Source organism: Citrus sinensis, chromosome 5, assembly GCF_022201045.2.
Source record: "Citrus sinensis cultivar Valencia sweet orange chromosome 5, DVS_A1.0, whole genome shotgun sequence".
Lineage (NCBI taxonomy): Eukaryota > Viridiplantae > Streptophyta > Magnoliopsida > Sapindales > Rutaceae > Citrus > Citrus sinensis.
The window spans coordinates 33,567,253-33,589,614 of record NC_068560.1 but is presented as its reverse complement, the minus strand read 5'-3'; the positions used below and the strand labels follow the sequence as shown (position 1 = coordinate 33,589,614).

The window sequence follows — 22,362 nt, the reverse complement described above, 5'->3', positions numbered from 1 at the left end:
CAGTGATTAATTTTTTATTCTTAATCATAAATTATACGTATTTTAGATTATAATTTGAAAGCAATTTTAAGTAGAAACATATTTAATCAATAAGAAATAGAAAAAGAACTATAGATTATTCTAAAATTATGCAATTTATGTTAGTTATATAGGAAGTAACAAGTAGAAAATAAAAAAAGAATTGATTATAAATGTAAGTAATTTGTTGAAAAAAATCTTGATGTATTTAATTCTTATGTGTCTTTAATTATAATTTTATATGAAGTTGGGTTTTATAAGGATAATAAAGGGGTGCTAAATAACTTTACAGTCTTTACTCCTCTTTAATATGTCAAAAAGCCCAAACTATTTAAATTAGGCGGAGTTGTGGGCCGCTATTCTCACTTAAGTCCCCATTCGAAAATACAAGTTTAATATATATGTTCTAAGTTTCCCGAACTCTTGCAATCCTGAAGCCTTTGCAAATCCTTACAAAAGTTTATTCTAAAAATGAAAAATGCGGTGAAAATTAAACCAAAGTAATCTTAAAACATTTCCATTAATGACTCAAAAGGTATATGAAGTATAACCCTAATTATCAAAACTTTCTAGGTCTAACTTGAATACAAGTGAAACAATCAAATGAGAGGTTTAGAAGGATGTTGTCCACCACTTTCTTCTCTACCATTTTTGATAGCATTGCACAAAAGCAACAAAAGCAATGTCAACTACGAAAGAAAGCATAAAGGAATGTTCTTTTTTTTTTTAATTTTCTCTTTTATTTTTGAAAGAGAAAAAAAAAATATTGCGTCTTCAAAGTCATTATTACTTAAGAAAAAATATCACTATAAAATAAAATTTAATAATATGTGACAAATATAATTTTTAAATAATAATATTGACAAAAGTAATTAAAATAATGTAAATTTTTCGTTATATAAATGTAGAATGAAATCAATTTAGCTTCTAAGTTACTATAACGAGTGTTTATATAATACCACATAGAGCTTATCTCAAGAGGAAACTTTCCCGAATTTCTTTCTCTATAGCTCTAAATCTCTATCTATAGAAAGGCGGTAAATCAGCTATAATTCTATAATTAGGAGAGTTTGTCAGAGCATAACAATCACCAGCTGTCACTCCCGCTTCTTTTGACGGCCAATAACGGCCTTTTGACTTAGTCAACATAAGCGATTTACGTGCGTGGACTAAACTGGTTAAGTCACTAACCTGAGTTGGACCTAAATGAATAAATTCGGAAGCTGGAAACGAAAAAGAAAATACCGTCCTTTTGGGTCTGGTCTTGATTTATGATTCATCCATCAACAAAGGCTTTAATAACTGGGTTCAGTAGCTGACAATTAACGATACATACATACATGATACATACATACATACATATATATATGTAATTGCAGTAGAAATTCGCACAGAAATCACTTTCCATGATGATGCCACAGACATTTCTGTCGATAGTGGTCATCTTATTCTCTTATGAATCTTGAATTTCACACACGGGAGTGAAAATTTAACGATCAAAGTGAGAAGTTTCTGTGAAATTTATCAAACTGAAAACTCGTGAAGAGTCCAACTCACTTGTCAAAGGGGTGCATGCTCTAACCGAGCCACAAAAGTTTTGGAATTACGTGGTTTTTGCAGAAAAATATATAACTAGAAGAAGGTTCTGCTAGCTGTTGAGATGTTGGCTCTTATTGTTGATTATTAAATGTAACTATGTGAGAACGTGACAAAATATTCAAGGTAAAAAGTCAGTGTGTTGATTTTCAAATTTTGGCACTTCCTTCGTACGAGACTTGAACTTAATTTTTTCAAGGATAAGCCAATGGTAAATTCCTTGCTGCAGTAAACTTGACCAACATCCGAAAATTACCACTACAAAAGACACTTTTACCGCGATACTCATCTAAAATCGTCTCTCAAAACAAATTAAGCACCGGTATCATTGTGAAAAATAACTGAAATCGGAATTACTTGTTAACTTGGACAATATTTTATATAGACCCTAGATGTATATTAAATTATAAGTAGTTCAAATGAACTTCTTGGTAAAAATCCAACCCATATATAACACTTCAATCAAAAGTATTGATGATCCAATCAACGCAATATCTTTTAGATTATCAAAATCTCCAATCATTTATCATGTATGTATTTGTGGATGTATGTGTGTGTATAGTCTTTCTCTAGTGCGAGTGTTCACATTATTTTTTTTTTCATACAGACATGCTTTTAAACTATAAGGTTTAATAGAGTTAAGATTTTAACTCTCTTAAACGGCACGACTTTATAGTTCATTTAGAAATAAATTTATTAAACCTCATGGGTTTTAAGAGTGTGTCCGCATTAAAAAAATGAGGATGTTAGCACTAGAGAAAAACTATACACACACACACATGCATGCATGATACATAATTGGAGATTTTGATATACACACACACATATGACCCTTTAGTAATATTGTGGCAAGGTGGTCATGACTCATGTCTTTATCTTCATTTGGAAATTGATTACTTTGAGCAACTTACTGTCACATTGGAACTAAATTACTAGGGTCATAAAATTATATTACTAAAGCCTTTTAATTATAAATAATTTCGAGCCTTTTAATTATAAATAATTTCGAGCTAGGAAGTTTCTTGGACATTTCTTGGCTAAGTTGAAACCAAGTAATTGATTAATTTTTCTATCTCTAAGTTTAGTGGCTTAATCAGATGGTTTGGTGATCATGAAATTCTTGACCAAGCCTAACTAGCTAGATTATACTCTTCAAAGGGAAAAATCAAATTTTACAATTCCAATTTAAGGGATTCAAAGATTTTGAACAGGAGAACAGTAAATGATAGTACTGATACGCTAATAAGGAAATATTGAGATCAAGCTGGAGCTGATGGGAAATTTAACACAACAAATGCTTTTATGAGAATTGAAAGAAACTAAAACAACTCTCCAAAAAACGGTGTAATTGCTTGTTTTTATCTATTTTGATCAATGATATAAAGCTATAGATCGATATTTCCAAAAACTTTTTCAAAACTTTCTTGTGTGCATTGGACTTAATTCATTATCAGCCTATCACATTATTTTGATCATTTTATCATTCCATCGTTGAACAGAAAAGAAAAAGTTGAAAGAGTGGTTGAACAATTAGCATAAAGTGAGCGATCATAATAATTGACTGATTGTGGAAAGAACCGTCACAATTACTTCGTCAGAAATTTGAAAATGACCAAAATGTTTCTATTAAACAAAAACATTTTATGCTTTTTTATTTATAATATAAGTGCCAATCATCTTAAATTAGTTTATAGTTATAATTATGGTCTCCCCTCAAAGTTGTGTTAAAATTTCGATATCTCGTATATATGTCGAATTGGAATTTCTTGGTTTAAGGCTATTCAAGTTTGGTTTCTTGACGAATCTAATTATATATCTCTATGAAATTAACAGAACCACCAATTAATCATTCAACAAAATACTGCTTAAAAATTATCGGACATTAATTTTACCTAAGCTAACATATATATATTCTAGTATCTCGTTGACTAATCAACCATAATGTCTTCCGTGTTACTTGCTGGTTGGTGCATGGTTGACACAGTTCAATGGCTAGGTACTCAGTGACATATCTAGAAAAATAATTTACCGGGGGTTAAATTAGATAATAGTAAAATATGAAAAACTAAAATTTTGAATATATAAAATATTTGTTAATACATTTATAATATTATCTATGCATTTTCGTATTTTAAAAATATTATGCAATAGACTTATTATCAATATTATTAAATTTATTATTTCCTATATAAACAACTAAACTATCATTTATCTCATTTGATTCCAAAGATGATTCTTCATGAGTTTCATTACAAAAAACGTACGCTCTAGTATTATTATAAAGACTGGAAGAATTAATCCTAATTTTGAGAATAGATAATATTTTGAGTGGTGGACTATCATTATTTTTAATTAAAATATAAGTTTTATAATTCTTAAAAGTTAAATTTTAAATTTTATGGGGGTTTATAATTTATAGTGATTATTTTAATAAATTTTGTATTGGGACTAATTAGAAAATTAAAATATTTTTCTTTTTTAATTTTAGAATTTTTTTTTTTTGCCTGCATGTGAGAGCAAGCCCTCACTAGTCACATGCTACATCCGCCCTTGTATGTATTCATGTGATATTTTTCTAAATCACATAAAAAAATAAAATTAAACTCTCACCATCTGATCTAATTTAGTCAAACTTACCGTCAATTATTTTTCTAAATCAACCATACGAGGACCAGGGCCACGCATTAAGTTAATAAATTAAAATAATATCACAGATCTTTGAACGTACGGACCCCCAAAAAAAAAAGTAAAGATTAAAATGATGGAAAGGAGACGATTTCCGGAGGTTATTTAATGCACATATCTTAATCTTAGATCCAGGTTCAAATACGACCCAAAAGAATATCATTATTAAATGGGAAAGCGATGGTCATACAGCTACCTACCTACAAGACAAATAAAAATTATGAAGACAAATAAGGATAATGCAATAAGCTGCCCCACAAACAAACCAATTTTCAATTTTCTTGCTTCAGTTTGAATGGTGGGATGTCCCAAAAGATACCGATATGCCGGGATTCAAGGTTCTTTTTGCCGCAAAAATTTTCTTGCTTGAGTTTGGTCATGGATTGTCACTTGGGGTTTACAATTTACTGTCATGTTTATTGAAATTCTAAGAAATTGCTACAAAATTGCTTTCCTGATCAATTTTAAAAGTTCACACGCAAGTGAAAGTTTACTGAATACAGGATTTCAGAATTTAATTGAACAGTAAAAATAAATTAAGGATCAAGAATTGGAGAGAAGTTTCCGGGTAGGTACTTTCGATAAACGAGTGGTTTCAAGTTAAAGGGTCCTAAAGAGAGTGAAGCAGGGCCCGGCTTGCATTGCGTAAAAACATTTGCAGATGATCAACCTTGAACTGCATAAATGTTTGTTTCGCCAAGAAAAAAGGTTCTTAGGAAACTGTAAGAATAAATTAAGTTCAATAGTTATATTAAAGGTAAAAGTCCATTTAGTTCATGTATTTTAAGATTAGTATCCATTTAGTCCTTATATTTTTAAAAAATTTTCGAAACATTCCTACCGTTAAAGTATTGATACCCCTACCGTGATTTTTTATTTCTTTTGACTTACTTTTACAATATTACCCTTTAATAATAATTTTTTATTTAGAAATTAATAAAAAGAAAATAATTAAATTATCAATTTAATCCTAAAACTTAAAAAAAATTATATTAATTTTTAATTATCAAAAATTGTATGCAAACTACCAAGTGTGCAAATGGTGCTTACAAAAAAATTAATATATATATATATATTTTAATTTTATAGGGTTAAATTGATAATTTAATTATTTTCTTTTTATTAATGTCCAAACAAAAAAATTATTATAAAAGGATAATATTGTAAAAGTAAGTGAAAAGAAATAAAAAGTAATGATAGGGATATTAATACTTTAATATTTTGAGATATTTTTAAAAATATAAAAACTAAATGGATACTGATATTAAAATACAGAAACCAAATAAGCTTTTAACCGTTATATTAAAATACTCACCAACCGCACGTATAGTTTAATAGTTAGAACATTGCGTCCATATTAATTTATGTTGAAGTTATTTAAAATTAAACAGAAATATAAAAATGGAAGAGGAATAAATTGTTCATAGAATGGAAAAGAACAAAACCCATCGGGAAAAAAAAAAGTTTGTTTTGTAATGAAAAATATGATTTGCACATGGAGCGAAAAATTAGAAATGATTTCTTTTTGTACTTTTAAACTTTAGAGATCATGGATCAGTCATCCGTGTGACCCCAACTAATTACGTTCTTGTAAATCTTTAAAGATTTGGCCAGATGTGTCAAAGATACAATGGTGCCTACTTTAAAGAATGAAGTGAAATTATTAAAGTGTTTTGTCTCTCTCTATCCATCATTCTCACGAATTAACTAACACCAACTTTTTGCTTGAAGGCGGGAGATCAAGGGACATGAATTAACAAATAGTTTGAACAAAAGAAAGCTGAGAGAAACAACTTTCATACAAGTGCTATTACTAATTAAAATAGTAACTGATGGGATAAAAATGTAGTTAATTTTCACTCCATCAGTGTATGATACGTATTATATTGATATTGCTGCTAGTACAAAAGTACACGAGACGCTTGCATGTAATTCCAATCACAAGAAATTTGATATAATAATCGTACAACACAAGATGAAATAGAAGTTTAAAAAGAAAAAGAAAAAGTGCAAGTTAACTGAAGGGGTATGGATATAGGTAGGTGCTTTTCACTATAAAAAAAGCTCTATATAAAGTGAAATTTTGATGGTTTTGTACGCTAACGTATGAGACTGATGCCCTAATTTTGTTTTTCCATTTTCGGGCAACTATTACTGTTAGTGTTAATAGATGGATCTTCAGGGGATTTCGAAGAAAGGCAGCATAAACGGAGAAGAGAAGAAACAGACTGGGCTATTTCAATACCTATAATCTTCTTCACTGACTTCCTTTTGGGCGGAATGATTCCTCCTTTCTTGGCAGTGAATCTCGGCGCAGCCACCTCGGCTCTGGCAACTTCCTCTCCCAGCTTCTGCCCCATAATTAAATTCTGAGGTTTCTAATTTTTAGAAACAAAGTGAAAGTCCGAATTGGATGAGTGGCCTAATAACTGCGATAATGATGTTTCAGAGAACTACGCATGCAACAAAGGGCTTTTGGAGACTTAAAATGTGGGACTTTAATTTCCTTTTGGTTTTTTAACTCATCATAATAAATATATGGAATATAAAGACAAATCAAAGATTAGTTGTCCATAATTCTTTCATATGTAACGCTAGCTCCGCTCGCTCGTAGCTAGATATTTGAACCCCAAAACCGCGTGAGCCCCTGTAGACTAGATGCACGCGGTTCTTGGAATTTTGCCATTCATTTATATGCCGGATTAATTTTGGTTTACTTTTCCTATTTCAACGTGTCATTGATGTGTGAACCAATTTTGCCCTTTATTTAGGTGCCAAAATAATAATAATAATAATAATTTCTTAGATTCAGTAATACAGTAACGATTCAAAGAATACTATTTTCACCAAGTTAAATTACATTATTTTCATCATTATTATTATTGGCCATTTCCTTTTCTCATGAATCATGAATTTCACACAACGTTAGTGGGAATCTGAATAATATAAAATATAATTACGAAATCAATAGAAGTTTCTGGGAAACTTTTGTTATTGATTAAAAGGGTCGCGTGAGGTTAGACGGAGATGTAGATTTAATCGAGATGGAGTATGTAAATTCAAATAGGAAAATGTAACTTTGATATAATTAATCTTAATTAAAGTTTAGATTAACAATAAACTTTATACATAACATATAAAGACAAATGTGACACGCGTACAGACAAAAAAGAACAAGTCTTCAACGTTCTCACCACAAGAGGCTTTCGAGGAAACTGATTGGACGAATTGAAAATCAGCGGTAGCTCTCTTCAGACTTCAATCTAGGAAAAGAGAAGGAAGACCGAACACAAACAGACCAAATATTTAAGTTGAAAAAAAAAATGAACTGAGCTCTATAAAAGCGCTCAACCTCACTCACGCCCAGTGGGACTCGAACCCACAATCGCCTGATTAGAAGTCAGACGCCTTATCCATTAGGCCATGGGCGCTGTTCATGATGCTTGAAGTTTTAAAAAATAGTATGATAGATATCCTAGAGAGTAGAGACACCTAAATGCGCATCATGAACGAGCTTTGGGGCAGCCCATCCTTATGAATCAGAGGGCCATTTTAATATGTTTAGTGGGTCCAGCTAGTTACTGGACTGGGCTGCCTATTTCTACCCGACTAGAACAAGAAGTGTAAGATATTGCAATGGCTGAGGTACAAGTTTCTAACTGTGGGTGGTTTTGTCCCGAGAAATTGAGAAAGTAGGGGGAGAGGCGGAGAGAGATGAAATTGACGTGGAACAAAAACAAGGGCAACAAGAAGCGGTCACTGCAGCAATTCCCAAATCTTCCTTTTGACCAACAAGACCAAGAGCGCGGATTAAGTGGTACAGAGCTCGAAAAGAACGATGATAATAACGAACATCAAGAGCCCTTCGACGCTAAACAACTTGCCTTATCATTCGAAGCCCAAGGCAATAACCTTGCCGAGGTACCCTTTTCTTTACTTTCGCTTCAATACTCAATTCTGCTTTTTCTATTAAAAAGACATAATTTTTCATTTTTAATTTTATCTGGGGTTGTTAAATATGTGGCATGCAGGACTTGTTGGTTAGGTTCGATCAATTTTGTGAGACAATAGGGAAAGGATTGCTTTTGGGGGGAAAATAATTAGGCTGAAAAATTGCATGTGTGCAAGTATTGTTTTTATTTGTTATTTACATTTGGGGTTTACATGCGTTTCACTATTATGATGGCACTTTCATTTTGAAGGATGGGAAATTCCGGGAAGCACTTGGAAAGTGGGAGGCTGCTCTTAATTTGAGGCCTGAAAATGCGGTCTTGCATGAGCAGAAAGCACAAGTTTTATTAGAACTTGGGGATGCGTGGAATGCATTGAAGGCAGCTACTCGTATGATCAAATTCATATCCGTTTTTCTTTCATGCATCGTATTTGAATGGTAGCTTGATATGCTTAAATGGTTTTATTGTAAATGACTGACAAGTATGCGTTATCTTCCTTAAAACTTCTTATATGCCCTTGAATTTTAAAATCTTTCAATATTTAAGTTCATGTCTTCTATCAGAATAAATTGGGTTTTATGATACATCCAGTGAACAGAATGTTCACATTTAGCATCTTTCAAGTTCTGAGTTGCATACTTTTGGACTTTCTTACAACTAATGTTTGTCTATTGTAATAAGTTCCGTGGTACATAACTTATGGTTTATACTTTCAACTTTACAGGAGCTACTGAATTGGAACAATCATGGGCAGAGGTATGTCGACCTTAAACTCATTGAATTTGATTGTTATCTGTGCAGTTCTTATATCAAATTTAATATCTATGTTGTCTTAAAATAATAAATAAATAAAGAAAGAAAGAACAAGGTTTCCTTAAAAATAAACCTGAACCTTCTTATTGAAGTTTTTCATTGGCAATTTGCTTTTTGTTTTTTATTTCTCTAAGGACTTTATTTTCTATCATGATTTTGCAAAATTGAACTGATAGTGCAGTGTAAATAATTTTCATTTTTAAGATTTCCTACAAAGACTTATGAAGTTAATGGAAAATGCTAACTGTCATACTATTTTAAGAACCAATTGTTATACTTGTAATTAGTGTTTTTTTTTTGGATTACTCCTCAATCTCCTTGTCAATTGGAATTGCTTTTTATGGTCTATTTTCCCGTATATTCTTGGCATCTAAGAAAAGATGTTCGAAACCTTGTGTTAGTTCGCAATATTAGAGTTGCATTACAATGTAGATCTTTATAAATTCCAACTTTCAAACTTACTTAATTTTAGCCTTTTTGGATGGTATGTTGGGCCTTAATTTGCAACTAGTTCCTCCAGTTTTCATGGTAAGTTGTAACACCCCATTGAAACAAAGCTTTTGGAGGCATATGATTGTCTACCTACTTAAAGTTTATGTTTTTGTTTAACTGGGAGGAATTGATTGAATTATAAGACTGCCAAAGCTGTCAATGAACTTTATGCTCGCCATACTTTAGCTATTGGACTGTGAATATGAACTACATCCAAAGTCCTAGGTACTGTTGTGTTGGATGATCATTCAGCTATATGCTTTATCCTTTCCTTTTTAATGTGAACTGCATCAAACTTTTCCTGGGATCTGTATTGAATTTCAAGATGTTGTTTACTTTGTTCAGTTCCACCTATCTACTCTGTTTCTTATAATAGTTCTTTTGTTCAGGCATGGATAACTCTAGGTAGGGCACAGTTAAACTTTGGGGAGCCTGATAAAGCAATCGAAAGCTTTGAGAGGGCATTAGCTATCAAGGTACACAATCAGATGTGCCATTTGTATTTCTGTATACATTGTCCTTCTGTTTCAGGATATTTTTATTGAAGATATGAAACTCTGGCTTTTAACTTGATATTTAGTGGACACCTATCAAATGGTGACTGGTGGGAATGCCACTAAAGATTCAGCAAGCTATACTTGTTAAAGTGCTATTTTGTGGGAGCTAAATGAAAATTGATTTTCCTGTATTTTTGATGTAAGAAAGAGTTAATAAAAGAGTCGCCCAATTTCTTACTGTCATTGTACCTTGAATAAGGTCCTTGCCTTTGAGACATTGGACAATTCATAGGTGTACCAACTGTTTTGGTACAAATTTTGTACCCATCTCATCAAGTGTGCCTCTCTATGCAGCCTGATTCTGAGGAGGCTCGAGATGACAGACAGACTGCATTACATCTTGTCAAGAGGAGGAAGCAGCTTCATTTGTCTGGCTTGAGTAATGATGCAAACCGTTTTGTGGTTGGGGACAAGACAGAAGTCTCCTGAAGCTGTGAGAAAGATGATTAGGAAAAGTTATCTGGCATCAGAATCCTTGGCCTCTGGAGAACTTAGCTGTGAAAGTTTGTGATAATTTACCCTGAAAATATTCTCCACAGCAAGAATTTGCTTATCAAGATCTGCTTTAATCTAAGAGGAAAATATCTTCACCACTGACTAGGAAAGATACAATCCTTTACTTCTACTACTCAATTTCATGTAAAGGATGATTTCCCATGTTTTTGTTTGACAAAAAAAATTTTGTTGGGGGGAGGGGTTGTGGAGGCGGACTATACCGTGAGCCTGTAAATTGCATAATTCAGCATATCAGTAATATGGAGTGTTTTGCTTGCATTATATACATTGACCAGCAGAAAAACAAAAATCTTGGGTGTGATCGTATCGTGAATCCGTGATTGAATGATTCTATTAGAAAACACAGCTGACCCTGTCCCTGTTTTAATTTTTCAAAACCTGAGGAGTCCCAGTGGAGCAAGTATATGAGGTGAGGCCCGGAGTTGTGTTGCGATGCTGCTACTTCTAAGGCCTACTTCTCTTACAAAGCATAAAATCTTTGAAGTCTAGACAACTCAATTCACAGCGTTGACAATTTCTCTTAGTACAAACTTCTCGATTTTTACTGTCGCAGTTATTGGAAGCTCATCTTGGATTATTAAACTCTTGGGCGCCAGGTAATGAGGCAACCTAGCCCTACAGAACTCTATTATCGCCTCTTCGGTTGGCTTCTTACTCAACTCCCACTTCAAACTCACAAAAGCACAGGGCCTCTTCCCCCAGAATTTGTCTCGTTGAGCCACGAGAGCCACCTCATTAATAGCTGGGTTCATGTACAACACCGATTCAACTTCTGCACTGCTTATATTCTCTCCCCCACTTATGATCACATCCTTTGATCGATCTTTGATCTCTAAATAACCATCCGAATGAACCACACCAATATCACCAGTATAAAACCAGTCGTTGTCTCTCATGCACAACGATGAGCCTTCTTGGTCTTTAAGATAACCTAACATGATAGAGCCACTGCGAAAAACAATTTCCCCTTGTGATTGCCCGTCGTGCTTTACGCTCATTCCTGTCTCAGGATGCACGACGTCCATGTCGGCCAAGCCAATTGTTCTTACTCCTTGCCTTGCTTTCACTCTTGCTCTCTCTGTATCAGCCAACGTGTTCCATTGCGACTTCCATGCACATGACACTACAAAACCAGCTGTTTCAGTTAGCCCATAACTATGACTCACTACAAAACCTAGTGACTCGGTTCTTAAGAGCACTGCTGCCGGTGGTGAAGCTCCGGAAGTGAGGATTTTGACTGGTCTATCAAGAGGTTTAGTGCTGGGAGAGCTAGATAGCATGTTGAGCACTACAAGTGCACCACAAATGTGGGTTACTCCGTGATGTTTGATCACGCTATAGATGATTGGCACGTCGACTTTACGGAGGCAAATATTGGTCCCACCGACGGCCGCCATGCCCCAGCTGTAGCTCCATCCGTTTTCATGAAACATGGGCAGTGTCCACAAGAAAACCGGTTGATTTGGAATCCTCCAATCAATCAATGAGCTGACGGTGATGATGAAGAGTCCTCTGTGGCAATGCACCACTCCTTTAGGAGATGATGTCGTGCCTGACGTGTAGTTCAATGCCATTGGGTCCCACTCGCTCTCCGGCTGGACCCACTTGAAGTTTGGATCGCCTTTTTTACCATGCTCTCATGACTGTCTATAAAACCCACGGTTGGTGATGATGTTGCGGATACATCATCATGAATGAGGACTGGTTTTGGGAGTATTGTGTTTGATGGAAACAAAGAGAGAGCCGCAAGGGCAAGGGGACTAGATTGATAATCAACAAACAAGAGCTTTGATTCGCTGTGATGCAGGAGCACGGAAACCCTAATGGCGTGAGAGGGCAAGAGTTCGCAGGTTTTGGCTTTAATTGCTCCATTTGGTATTTTCGTTAAATGTTTTAACTAAATTTTGTTGCTTCAATGATTTTTATAATCGTGGTAGATGAAGCCTGTTAAATTCATCTTTATGGATCGTTTTTTTTAACTGAAATTGTCATTAAATTATAGTATAGCTGTTATAATGTTGAAGTAATTAGTCCCCATCCTTTCATTAGAAAATAAAGTTTGCTATTTATGATTTGTTAATCTTAATCAATATGCATCAGTTAAATGAAAATTGTAACAAATAATACCAGAGTTCCCAACTGCTATACCACCTTTTATGATCCAAGCGCTGTATGACATTTTCTAATAAATGAATGTCATAGAACAATTCGAAATACTCAATTGTAATGCCCAATTTATTTTATTTTTTTAAATAAAATTTATTTTTTTGGGTTAATTGACTCGGAATTGTTCTTTCAATAATAATTTTATGCATAAAATTTCATTATCTGCCAGGCATTTGTTTTTTCTTTTCTAATCGTCATCATCTTGATAACTCTCCATCGATTTGACTAATTTTTTTCAATCATCAAACTAATTGCATGATCATTGGAACATAAAAGCGGCTGGTTTCATGTTTCTTGGCTTTAAAGTTCAAAAACTTGGGATGGTCATTGAATGTGGTTTAGTTTTTGAGCGTGGCAGTTGCTGAATTACCGTCGAGGCTGGCTAAATCCTAGATGACTTAAGGCCCCACTTCAAATGACATGAATTTTAAATAATTTTTAAGGACCGGAGAAAAGTAATTCTTAAATTTTTGATGGAGTGGGTTGATTTTGTATTCTCTACTTAACCTCATCTCAAACCCTATTATATGTAAATATTTTTTAATTTTTATTTAATATTTTAAAATCAATTACAAAATTGGTTAATAAATTTCTTTTTATTTTTTTCCTAATATAAGTAGGTTATAACTAAAAAAAATCCTACAATATAATTTTTATTCAACCCTAAAATACCGTCATACTTTTTTTTTTCTATCTTAAGGTGCCACTCTCTTTAAGCATTTTATAATTTTGATATTATTTCAAGATATTGTTTCAAACTTTTGAAGATTTTTTTTAATAATTTAATTACTTTATAATATGGTGATGATTTTATTTAAGTCTCTAACTTTATTTTACCAAAATCAAGTATCCATGCCTACTATAAAATAAATAAATGGGAAATAATGTGTGGATGGGGAAATCATTCTCGACATGAAGATTCCTCATCCCCATTGCCCACATGGGGATGCCTCATCCACACTTTACTAAATTTATTAAAAAATGAGATAAGGAGTAAGGATGGAATTTTTAATGGGCTGGCAATGGGGTAGGCCTCTCCACCCCATTGTTGTCCCTAATTACTATTGACTAAACAGTAGTTATATTGAAGGCTTAGAGAATGATAATAGTTGATGTAGCAAGAAAGAATAAGAAAAGAAAAAATATAAGAGAGAGAAACTAATTTAGTTTTTTTACCATTATTACAATAGAAAGAGAGAGTAATTGATAAGGATAATTTTGTGATTTTTGAGAATTAATGAATTAAAATAATAAGTTACAATTTCATGATTATTTAAATTAAAAAAGTAGATATTGAAAAAAAATTAATCGATTCAAATAGCCTCTCCATTTTTAATTCATATATTTTTAGCTTTTTTAATCTAAGGGTATGTCTAAATTTTTACGGATGTTAAAAAAATTTAATTTTCTTTTTGCAACTTATTCTGGGCTAGGCTCTTTGCAAAGCCTGTGCCGGTCAAGCCAGCCTCGCCCACTCAAATACCAGGCTTTGCCGAGCCCGTACTCTTTTGTCATCTTTGTTAATACCGAGTGCCTAGCAAATCGATCTGTTAATATCCAGTAACTTGGTGAGTTTATGTCCATTTCGTTTTATTAATTTTTTCTCCATTAAGAAAATTACAGAAACTAGACAAGTTAGTACCAATTTGATAAAAATTTTGTGGCACAAAATAATTCTATGGACTATTTATTTAATTTGTTACAATTTATTTCATTCATCTAATCTTGATATGAGAATTTTGATTTTGAATTGCACAGTACATGTTAGCATTGAGGTCTTAACTTCGTTTTAATGGATGAGAGATGGTGTTTTTGTATCTATTTTATAATATAAGAATGATTAGTTTTTGGTAAGTTTAGAAATATATTTGGTAACTTGGCTTTAAAAAATATTTGAAAATGAAAAAAAAATGAGAATGTGTTTGATTGCTTGTATAAGAATAATTAGGATAAAAGCCTCCCTGAAGTTTGGGCTGTTTCAAGTAGATGGCCTATATCGTTTTATTTGTAAAAATCTCCCACCATTAGATAAATTTTTTATTGACTAATAGTTGACTTTGGAAAAATGATATTACTCCTGGTATCAGTAATGATATAGATATATAAAAAAAAGTTAAAATTCTTAGTGCGAAAATCAAAAATATATTTTTTAAGCATTTTTTACTCTTATTAATTTTAAATATTTATAATTTTATAAATAATTAAAATAATTATTTTATTCTCTTTAAATTATTTATATTTCCTTAAAATTAAAAAAAAAAATTGAAGAAATAGCAACTGCTACTAATCCCATCATTACCCATTCAATTTTTTTTTCTTTTCTTTTAGTCTAGTTAGTTTCTTCATCATGATGAACATTCAGCGATATCATCAAGCCTTCAGCTATACATCGCCTAACCCAAAGCATGAAAGAAGAACGAAAAAAGAGATTCATGTGACCGTAGATCAATATCTAAAGATCAGATCAGGCAGCTCTCAAGCTTCCACCTCAGCGCATTTCTTGACCGGAGAGCAAATGAGCCATGTGAAACCATAAGGATCGTTGACCTTTCCCACGCGCCCACCATTACGCGCGCTGTGGCCTTCAGCGAGCTCACCCTTAGCAACAGCTCCAGCACTCACAGCATTGGCGAGGGCCGCATGAATGTCCTCAGTCTCCAAGCAGAGCGTGCATCCGGTTCCCACATTCTTAGCAGCAGCAGAATCATCGAAAGGTCAGAGACAAGGAAAGTGGAGTGGCAATCTCGAGTTAAACACCTGTTCAGCCTTGCGTTTGGTTTCCATGCTACAGCCAATCTCCAAGGCACCAAACGCGGTCTTGTAGAACTGAACAACGTCAGTAGCCTTCGGTGCTTCCACAAGCAACTGCGGCTTCATCCCCGTGAAGTTGGCCGTGGAAGCAGGAACAGCCGTCTTCGCCGGTGCAGCTCCGTTCTGAACCTCCTCGACATCAGCCATTGCGATAGTTTTGGTGTCTAGACAAAGGAAAAGAACCTAAACCTAAGAGAGAGAAAATGAAAGGAACCTATTTTCATACTTATGTTTATCCATAAAGTGGATAAAATGAAAGAGAGAGGAAACGATATTAATTTTACTGCAGGACCGCAGACAATGAAGTAAGAAAAGCTGTAAAAGTAGTTATGGGTCCCATGAATAATGAGAGATAAATTGGAAAAAAAAAAGAAAATTTTGTGTTTCCCAATGTCTTTGTTACCATGGGAAAATGGGTATGATCAATTTTCTCATAAAATCAACAGGGATATCCTTCCTTCCTTCGGGTTATTTTATTTGTACATATATTTTATAAAATTTAATATAATAATATAAATTTTAGTTATATATATATTTGATTATAAATATCAGTATAATATTATTATAATAGTAGTTATAAATATACTATTATAATAATAATTGTAAATATATATAAAATACAATAATTTAATACGTAACTAATCTTAAAAAAAAAAAAAAGGCTGCAGTTAAGATGGGTCATCTCCAACTTAGAGCCAGCTAACTATAGCCGTTGGACAGTCACTTTTAAAGTCAGAGTGAAGATTACATATTTAGAAAATCTACGTCTAATGGAAACGTGGCACCTCCACAAAAGTTACTGATTCCATTTCGATAAATAGAGAAGGATGAAGAAGAGAGAAGCATTGATGTTTAAGGGCTCGCTTATTGGCATAGTGAACACGGTGGTCACACCAACAACACTCTCATTCTCACACTTAATTGATTTAAGAAAAATCAAATAAAAAAAACATATTTCATATTCTAAAATTCTTTCTTGTGTCTTCTTCTTCACACATCTGTCTCTCCTATATTATATGATCCCACCCAACATCTAATGTTGTCACTTCTTCTTGTGTTAAAGCAATACGCATCACCAACTACTACTAGCTGCTGCAATGTATGGTCAAGATCATTCTTTAAGCTTCAGCCTAGCTACCCACTTGATCAAATCAGAGTTACCCTCTGATCATGATCATCACCCGTTTGTATTCGGTGGCTTGTTTCTTGACTAAACAACAGCACTGGCACCCTCGTTTGTTTCATTGATTTAACATTCATTCAGTTGGTAATCAAATCCTACGTTTTGTTCATTAGCGGCACTGGGGAAGTGGGTTTCTGTTGGTGAGCTTGTCGATGAAGGGAAGTGGTGAAGGGTATGTTAGGGATTAAACAGAAAGTTGGGGGCAAAATAGGAATAGTAAAGGTGGGGACGAGGAGGATGAAGATGAGGAAGTGGAAAAACAACCATTTTACCTGGTCGGCTAACATTTATATTAATAATCTTAACGGTTGAAAAGCAGCGTAGGGATCCAACGGCTGCAGTTAGTTGACTCCAAAATTGAAGATGATCCAACTTAGCCGGAGGCCCGGAGCCAAATAAAAATTATGCTGTTACGAAGACTTGCCAAATTTTTTTCTTTATGTATAGTTTTTGTTCTTGCAAAATAGAAAAATGAGGATTGGAAATATGATTGAAGGTTTCATTACAATGTATATTAGAGTTAAAAATATGATTGAAGCGCTATATTTAAAGGTTTATAAGTGGGGAAATATAAAAAGGAGAGACACTGCCAAATTTTCTTCAAAATATTTCACTGCTTCCGTTTGTGTAGTTTTAAAATAGGTTAGAAAGACTTGCTCCAAGAACTTGGGGCCGGTGATTTCAACAAAAAAAAAAAAACATAAATATTGTTAATGAAGTCAGCATGAGGTGGCGGCAGCATTTTATTGAGAAACAAGGCAGCGGAGATGATGGAAAGAAAAGGATGTCACTGACCATAAAGTAATAAGCTAAAAAGATATATATTTTGATATAATATATTTTGTACGATAAAAATTTATATTCTTTTGTCTTTAAAATTATTTTTTACTATATTGAAACAAGAGATTCTTTATTAGAGTAGAACTCATATATCTATAGATCCTGCATTACGTGAACGATTTAATTTTTTTTTTTTTGGTTTATGCATCATGTGTGGCAAACTTTTATTGACTTCTTATACACTGGTGTATTTGACTATTATTTATTCTATGTTACAAACATGCACAATGAAGAATATGAGTTTGCATTATATCATGGATGGATATTAATGTCTAATAGTAGGAATATTATTTAATGATTATATTGACGATATGGTAATCCTTCAATGTATTTTCAAAATTTTCAGTTGAAAGCCGTTGACAATCACATAATTTATAGTTGTATGCAAATTATGCAACCAACAAGAATAGTTACCCAATTGTCATCTCAGTTGTATCTTGTGTAGAATTTAATGCTGGGTTTATTTGGCAGTAATCGGAATGGGCTGGAATTGAAATGAGCTGGAATCGGAATGGGTTGAAATCTCATTGATGTGTTTATTTTATCTTAGAGTTGGAAGGAGTTAACTTGTAACAAATTACTAAAAAGTACTTAATGAATTATTGTCATATAGTGATTATTTATTCAAAAATTATTGTTATTAATAATTATTGCCAATAATATTTTAATATATTAATTAATTGTAAATTTTTTAATTATTATTATTATTATTAATTATAATAATCATAATATACTACTACTATTGCTGCTGCTACTACTATTACTACTACTACTACTACTACTACTACTACTAATAATAATAATAATATGAAATAATTAAATTATTAATTAATTAAAATAATAATATATTAATTATTGTGATTATTTATTCAAAAATGATAATTATTAATAATTATTGTTAATAATATATCAATTTATTAAATAATTTATAATAATATATTAATTAATTATAAATTATGACAATATGGACATTTTCAATTTTGGAGGAGGACAAAATAGTCAATACTGGAAATGGGACTCATTCCCACCTCCTCTTGAAAATGAGTCTACCATTCCTTATTATCAAATTGTGGTGGGCTCCATGAACCATGATTTTGATTTCGATTTTTTACTCTATTTTATAAAGTAAACACTATAAATGATAACAATTCCAAATTCTAATTTCCTAATTCCAAAAGTAAACGAAATATAATTGTGTGGAGCTAGCCACCCAGCGAGCTACCAAGAGATAAATTAAAGCTCCATCGGGTTATATCAAATCAAGAATAACATATATTTTAGTTTGATAATGCATTTCCCCGTAGGCTTATGTCTTATTGCTTGATTATATCGAAGAGTCACACACCTGGATCACATGGTATGCATGCTCAGTTCATTATCTGAGAAGAATGTTGGTAGTCAAAACTCAACACCTTACGTTTGAAATTATTTAGGAACAAGCTACATGTGCCAGTCGTAATATAGTGTCATAATAATTATTTTAAAATGCATAAATGAATAAAGTACCTGCATTCAGTCCTGGTTTGGTATTTAATTAATAGTAATAATCAAAGCAAAAACATAACCATTCCAAACATATATGTACCTTTGGTCGTCGATATATCCTAATCGATCACCGCCCAAATTTGTAATGGCAACACTGGTAGTTGTAAGTAAGGCTCAAAATTCTATATATAGAAGAAGCATGCCTCAATCTCAAACAAACACATCATAAACATATATACACTAGTGCTACCAATACTAAATATAATCACTAAATCAATTCACCTGCATTTTGCTTTCTTCTCTCAATGGATCAACTGAAACCAAACCCTGCCAACTCTTGCCCCCTTACTCCATTAGGGTTTATTGAAAGAGCAGCTACTGCCTATGATGATTGTCCCTCTATTATTTACAACGACACCACTTACACATGGTCTCAAACCTACCGGCGGTGCCTCCAGTTGGCGTCATCACTATTCTCCTTTGGTATTAATCCTGGCCACGTGGTTTCCGTGATTGCCCCCAAAATCCCGGCCATGTATGAACTCCATTTTGCTGTGCCTATGTCCGGCGCAATTTTCAACACACGCCTTGACGCCCGCACCATATCAATAATCCTTCAACATAGCTAGTCAAAGCTCGTTTTTGTTGATCATCTCTCAAGCTCTCTTCTTCTCGAAGCTGTCTCTTTGTTTCCTCCCCATTCCAAAACCCCGAAACTCGTCCTCATCACTGATGATAAGGAGATCTCATCATCATCCTCACCACCACCCCGGATCCCACCCGCTGATTTTGTTGACACATACGAAAACATGCTGGCAAAAGGTGATCCCCAGTTCAGTTGGGTCCGGCCCAAAAGTGACTTAGACCGCATGGTTTTGAACTACACATCGGGTACAACTTCCGCTCCAAAAGGAGTCGTTCAATGTCACAAGGCGCTTTTCATCATAGCCGTCGACTCACTGATCGATTGGTCAGTTCCTAAACAGTCAGTTCTTTTGTGGACCCTACCCATGTTTCACAACAATGGATGGAGCTTCACTTGGGGTGCAGCCGCTGTTGGCGCAACAAATGTTTGTCTCCGCAAATTTGACGCGCCCACCGTCTTTGCATTGATTAGAAAACATGGTGTCACACACATGTGCGGCGCCCCTATCGTGCTCAATTTGCTATCAAGTTCTCCAGAAGCTAAACCGCTCGACCGTCCTGTCCACATCCTAACCGCCGGTTCTCCTCCGCCAGCACCGGTGCTGTTGAGAACTGAGTCACTGGGTTTCATAGTGAGTCACGGTTACGGGATAACTGAAGACTGCTGGTGTCATTGTATCCTGTGCTTGGAACAAATTACCCGCCAGTGAAAGAGCAAGGCTGAAGGCAAGGAAAGGAGTTAGGACCATCGGATTGACTGAAGTGGACATCGTTGATCCCAAGACAGGACTGAGCGTGAAACGAGATGGACTGACACGTGGCGAGATCGTGATGCGAGGAGGATCTTTAATGTTAGGCTATCTAAAAGACCCAGAAGCGACGTCTAAATGCATGAAAGATGGGCGGTATTATACAGGTGATGTTGGTGTGATGCATCCTGACGGTTACTTAGAGATTAAAGATCGATCAAAGGATGTGATCATAAGCGGGGGAGAGAACATAAGCAGTGCTGAAATAGAGTCGGTACTGTATTCACATCCAGTGGTTAACGAAGCAGCGGTGGTGGGTCGACCCGACCCGTTTTGGCAGGAAATCCCGTGTGCTTTTGTGTCTTTGAAGACTGGGACTGACAGTGGGGGCATGATGACAACAGAGAAGGACATAATACAGTATTGTAGAGCTCGAATCCCGCGTTACATGGTGCCCAAGACTGTGGTGATCATAGATGAGCTTCCCAAGACAGCTACCAGCAAAGTTCAAAAGTACGTGCTTAGGGATATTGCCAACTCCATGTCCATGTCTCATTCACGCATGTAGGTATTTGCGAATTTACACCAACAATTAAGCTCATTCCTTAACGGTTGAAAATACCTAATAAGTGTAATTCGATCGGTTTACTTTTTTCTGTTTTTAAATTAAAAATTTCTTGAAGACAGTATTTGAACATGTTCATGCAGGATTGCGGAATGAAGATTTTGGTTTATCTATGAACACTAGTTAGAATGAAGAACTTGGGGGGCCACAATATAAATAGATTAAATTTCAATTAAAGCATTCATCATTTTAGGTTTTTTTTGGGGGGGGGGGATTACGGGAATTAAAATACATTCATTTCAATTTATATAATAAAATTAACAACTGTCATGTCATGATATCCATTAAAAAAATGAAAAAAAAAATCCCAATTCAGGATTTTGTAGCTCAAGATAATGAGAATGCCTTTGGTGCTTCTCCCATAATAAAATATATTTCTGTCGAAAAGTTGTCTAATTAATTGGACGAAAGCAAGCAAATTGTATATGTAGATATTAAAGCATAACCTGCGGATTACTCAAATTGTTGAATCCAACCCAATCCCCAAGACCAATTTGGAACCCCCAAGACCCACTCTATGAAACTTGATCTTGTTCTGGAATTAATCACTAAACTAAGTTTTGACAAGAAACAAGAATAACCACTGGAAATCAATCACACAATCAAAGAAAATTAGATCACACACTTTGCACCAAAGATTATAGTGGTTCGGCTAATTTCTTGCCTGCATCCATTGTGGAAAACGAAGCAACCCTTTTACTAATTTCAGAGAATAAGTTACAAATCTGGAGAATACATGTAAATGGACAGATACACTTAACTACAGATCCTATGGCCTTTTATACTCCATTGTGACCAATCCAAAAGAACCCCAACAACTCAGTTCACGCTCCTGGGTTTCCAACTAAGAAGACCTCCAGTTGCTTCCCGCGAGATCTAACGGAAAAAACAACTTCTTGAATTTGCTTAGGGACACTTGTCAAACGTTCACGTAATCTGTTGATTAAAACGCAGAGATGGCTGCCGTTTGAGTTAGTGAAACATGTGACGCATCACGTGCATTACTAACGAATCTAGCTGACATATCATTTGTATCATTCAGCTGTTCTGAACTCCAATGCATGACATGTCGTTTATCTTTGCTGACAAATAGACGACGTGTCATACATATCCCAAAAATCAAATTTGAGCTTCATAATTCCAACACTTTCCACCTTGAACTCAAATCAGTTACCATTTTGCTTCTGCCTTCCACTGTATCTATGCAGTTTTATATCCTACAGATCCC

The 22,362-nt window shown here is 34.1% G+C and overlaps 2 protein-coding genes, 1 non-coding gene and 2 pseudogenes across 3 annotated transcripts; 2 read left to right on the top strand and 3 right to left on the bottom strand.

The window, feature by feature from the left end:
* Window positions 1-7,657: 7,657 nt before the first annotated feature.
* On the bottom strand, window positions 7,658-7,730 carry TRNAR-UCU (transfer RNA arginine (anticodon UCU)). Its single transcript has one exon. It is a non-coding gene; the product is annotated as a tRNA-Arg (tRNA).
* A 207-nt stretch (window positions 7,731-7,937) lies between these two features.
* On the top strand, window positions 7,938-10,891 carry LOC102630323 (uncharacterized). Its single transcript, XM_006472816.3, has 5 exons — window positions 7,938-8,220; window positions 8,502-8,640; window positions 8,977-9,008; window positions 9,947-10,033; window positions 10,409-10,891. Exons 1-5 carry the CDS (start codon window positions 8,014-8,016, stop codon window positions 10,541-10,543), a joined length of 600 nt encoding a protein of 199 aa, XP_006472879.2. The 5' UTR covers window positions 7,938-8,013; the 3' UTR covers window positions 10,544-10,891.
* A 129-nt stretch (window positions 10,892-11,020) lies between these two features.
* Window positions 11,021-12,809, bottom strand: LOC102627344 (2-methylpropanoate--CoA ligase CCL4-like; annotated as a pseudogene).
* A 2,462-nt stretch (window positions 12,810-15,271) lies between these two features.
* LOC107176323 (uncharacterized protein At5g48480-like) lies at window positions 15,272-15,754 on the bottom strand. Its single transcript, XM_052441356.1, has 2 exons — window positions 15,554-15,754; window positions 15,272-15,484 (listed from the first exon to the last, which is right to left on the bottom strand). Exons 1-2 carry the CDS (start codon window positions 15,752-15,754, stop codon window positions 15,272-15,274), a joined length of 414 nt encoding a protein of 137 aa, XP_052297316.1.
* Window positions 15,755-19,161: 3,407 nt separating this feature from the next.
* Window positions 19,162-21,223, top strand: LOC102627057 (2-methylpropanoate--CoA ligase CCL4-like; annotated as a pseudogene).
* The last annotated feature ends 1,139 nt before the right edge of the window (window positions 21,224-22,362 follow it).